This window comes from Acanthisitta chloris, unplaced genomic scaffold (assembly GCF_000695815.1).
Source record: "Acanthisitta chloris isolate BGI_N310 unplaced genomic scaffold, ASM69581v1 scaffold2535, whole genome shotgun sequence".
Classification (NCBI taxonomy): domain Eukaryota; kingdom Metazoa; phylum Chordata; class Aves; order Passeriformes; family Acanthisittidae; genus Acanthisitta; species Acanthisitta chloris.
Genome location: NW_008672952.1, coordinates 59,216 through 63,069, shown reverse-complemented (window position 1 = coordinate 63,069; position 3,854 = coordinate 59,216). Strand labels below are relative to the sequence as shown.

The window sequence follows — 3,854 nt, the reverse complement described above, 5'->3', positions numbered from 1 at the left end:
GAGTTGTTGTTAAGCTGTTGGAATTTTAGTTCTTATGTTGTTGGGTTGGCTGTTGATTGGTTTAACTAATGTGTCTCCTCCTTGCACTGAAGTCAGAACTGTACTCAGAACATTCAGTGTCTTAATTTGTGCCTAGCAGTGATTATTGTCAATACCTCAGATGTGCTGACATGGTGATACTTCATTTTAATTTCTCATGCAGGGAGATCTCAGGTTTTTTATAGCGTGATGAATTTTGACTGACTCACGGGTTATCACTGTGTTTGGGTTATTTGTACTCTCCATCCTGGCCCACGTGGTAGTTGCTCTAGAAGGTTTTGTGATGTTTAAACATGCCTAAAAACAAGTCAGGGTAAGATGAGCACCTTATTGTTCTTCTCACAGATTTTAGGGATCACTAAACTGTCCTTAAATTTTGTTTGAGCAATAAAAGGTTCTGATTTACACTCATCACTTCTAAAAACATAAAAGACCTCCAAAAAGAATTACCTCAAATCTTCCTGGAATCCTCAGCAACCTCGTGATGTGCAGCTTCATGTGTTGTCTTCTGTTCTTTAAAACTCTCCATCCTTTTGGATTTTGCAGGATGAACAGAAAGCAGAGGATGAGCTGGCAAAAAAACGTGCAGCATTACTGCTGAAACAGCAGCGCAAAGCCGAGGAGGCTCGGATCAGGAAACAGCAGCTGGAGGCTGAAGTGGAACAGAAAAGAGATGAAGCTCGGTATGGATAGTAGAAAAGAATGTTTCTTTTTATTTTGAAGATGAGGAAATTCTTCTTTAGGAAGAAATTTTTCTCAGAAAGGGTGATTAGATCTTGGAATGTGCTGCACAGGAGGTGGTGGAGTCACCATCCCTGGGGGTGTTTAAGGACAGACTGGACGTGGCACTCAGTGCCATGGTCTGGCTGACATGGTGATGTTAGGTCATGGGTTGGACTTGATGATCTCAGAGGTCTTTTCCAGCCTAATCGATCCTGGGATTCTCTGAGACTCTTCCATGTTGAATAGAGTGTTGTGTTTGCTTTGCAGTCGCAAAGCTGAGGAGGACCGGATACGGAAAGAGGAGGAGAAGGCTCGGAGAGAACTTATCAAGCAAGAATATCTAAGGAAAAAACAGCAGCAAATTTTGGAGGAGCAAGGGCTTGGGAAGCCCAAATCAAAGCCCAAAAAGCCCAGGCCAAAGTCAGTCCATCGTGAAGAATCTTACAGTGATTCAGGGACAAAGTGTTCTTCCACACGTAAGAATCGGGATTTGTTTGCCCTCACTGAGTCTGCAAATCTGCTGTAACAAAAATGTGTCTGACATTTTCTCTTGTGCTTTGTAGCTGATAATTTGAGCAGTGCTCAGTCTGGTTCCAGTCTGTCCTTGGCCTCAGCAGCAACAACTGAACCTGAAAGTGTTCACTCTGGTGGCACTCCATCGCAGAGGTACGGCGCGGCCTCCTCGGGCTGCTGGGGTGGGTGGATGTGGGGTGGGATACTGTTGAGCTTCAGCTCCGTGGCACAGAGGCACAGGAGCAGTTGGTGCCTTCATCTCTTTTCCGTGGCTGCCAGCTCCAGTGTTCTGTACAAACTTGCAGTTGTGTTTTGTTTTCTCCAAAGGAGTCACAGAGTCTTGCAGGGAGAACCTGACTGTTCTGGGGGAGGATAAGGGAGAACAGCACGCAGGCCTCGGAGTTGGTGGATTTATATGAGATTAGAGGGGGGAAAACCAAAATCTTGGCATGTAATTTTGTGTTTATTTCCCTCCCAGAGTTGAGTCAATGGAATCCTTACCCATTCTGAGCAGGAATCCCAGCAGGAACACGGAGAGGGATTGGGAGAATGCTTCCACAGCATCTTCTATTGCTTCTGTGGCAGAATACACAGGTGCCTGTTTGAGTTTGTTATGAGTTCCAGGTCAGAAAACCCTGTGGTGTGTTTGATGTGACAGGTTGTTGTTTTTGAGATGAGGTCAGGTGTATTTTGTTCTGTTTAACATCCCTGAAAGTCATTCTAGAAAAATAACAGGGTTTGGTTTATTTTTCCACTTTGAATGAATTTTGCCCTACATTTCTGAACATTAATTTTCACTTGTTTATCTTCCTTAGGTCCCAAATTATTTAAGGAGCCCAGCAGCAAATCCAACAAGCCTATTATTCACAATGCTATATCTCACTGTTGTCTTGCTGGAAAAGTAAATGAACCACATAAGAATTCAATATTAGAGGTAAGCATACAAATTAGTGGTGCACTCCATAAAACAGGTCTGGAATGCTCATTTCATAATGCCACTGCTGTGCTGTGGTGAATCCCATTTCCTAAAGTGCCTGTGTTGAGGAGTCTTTATTTCCCATGGCTGTCTGGGATTGTGGAAAACATGATCCTGTGTTTAGAGTGAACCTGTGAGTTTATAAAGGAGTGAAAATCACAGTTACTAGTCCAGGGTTGAAAGCCAAGTATTCAGCTAGGTGGGAGAGATTAAAGCTTGGCATGATAGAATCGTGGAATCCTCAAGGTTGGAGGAGTGCTTTAAGGTCATGAAATCCAACCATTAACCTGTCACCCCTAAACCAGTGCCAGATCCAGATGCCTCTTGAACACCTCCAGGGTTGGTGACTCCACCACCTCCCTGGGCAATATTGCAGTGTCAATCAGCATATTCAGCTAGGTGGGAGAGATTAAAGCTTGGCATGATAGAATCGTGGAATCCTCAAGGTTGGAGGAGTGCTTTAAGGTCATGAAATCCAACCATTAACCTGTCACCCCTAAACCAGTGCCAGATCCAGATGCCTCTTGAACACCTCCAGGGTTGGTGACTCCACCACCTCCCTGGGCAATATTGCAGTGTCAATCAGCATATAATAATGAAGGAGTTTAGATTAGATATTAGGAAGAAATCCTTCCCTGTGAGGTGCTGAGGCACTGGCACAGGATGCTCAGGGAAGCTGTGGCTGCTCCATCCCTGGGAGTGTTCCAGAACAGGTTGGATAGGGCTTGGAGCAACCTGGGCTAGTGGAAGGTGTCCCTGCCCATTGCAGGAGGTGGAACTGAATGATCTTTAAGGTCCTTCCAACCCAAAGCGTTCTATGATTCCGTGATAAAATGGGAGTTCTTACTATGAACAATCCATATCTCTGCAGGAACTAGAGAAATGTGATGCCAACCACTACATCATTCTGTTCCGCGACGCTGGCTGCCAGTTCCGAGCACTTTACTGCTACTACCCTGACACAGAGGAGATCTACAAGCTAACTGGAACAGGCCCAAAGAGCATCACCAAGAAAATGATTGATAAACTTTATAAGTACAGTTCGGACAGAAAACAGTTTAACGTGATTCCAGCCAAAACCATGTCTGTGAGTGTGGATGCTCTCACCATCCACAACCACCTGTGGCAAGCCAAGAGACCTGCAGTGCCAAAGAAGAGTCAGACTCGGAAATGACACCCAGCTGGCTCCTGGGAAGAAGATTTGTTGACTGGGATTGCAAAGAAGACATGTTTACCATTTTCCTCCAGTTTGGTATGAAATGTGCAGAACCATGAACATTTTGTAGGAAGCTTTGGAACAGAGGCTGTGGATTGAAGCTGTCAGGAATGAAGGAATGTTGCCAGTGTTTTTTAGGGATGATAATCTGCTGTTACACCCAATGCTAACTACTGTGGCTTTTGGCTGACGAGGGACTGTGCATGTAGCAAGATCTTTGACAAGTGGATTTCCTTTTACTTGAAGCTTTTCATCGGTACAAATTGGGAATAAGTGAATTCTCGTCCCTCTCCACCTCATTCCCTCCTTTTTCCTGTCATTCTTAAAGAGTTGGCAAAGCTCCAGACTTGGGTAGGAGGATTAATCAGATCTTGGGTTGAAGTGCTT

General features: G+C 44.7%; 1 protein-coding gene across 1 annotated transcript in view; it reads left to right on the top strand.

Annotated features, from left to right (window-relative positions):
- The window catches only part of CAMSAP1 (calmodulin regulated spectrin-associated protein 1), a gene marked incomplete at its 5' end in the record, with an annotated part of 15,739 nt that extends 12,094 nt beyond the window's left edge, over nt 1–3,645 (top strand). Inside the window, 6 exons of the mRNA XM_009074700.1 lie at nt 586–722; nt 1,030–1,238; nt 1,326–1,428; nt 1,754–1,869; nt 2,091–2,209; nt 3,123–3,645. Coding sequence (XP_009072948.1) covers nt 586–722; nt 1,030–1,238; nt 1,326–1,428; nt 1,754–1,869; nt 2,091–2,209; nt 3,123–3,425 — 987 coding nt within the window. The remainder of the gene's footprint in view (nt 1–585; nt 723–1,029; nt 1,239–1,325; nt 1,429–1,753; nt 1,870–2,090; nt 2,210–3,122) is intronic.
- Between the last annotated feature and the right edge of the window lie 209 nt (nt 3,646–3,854).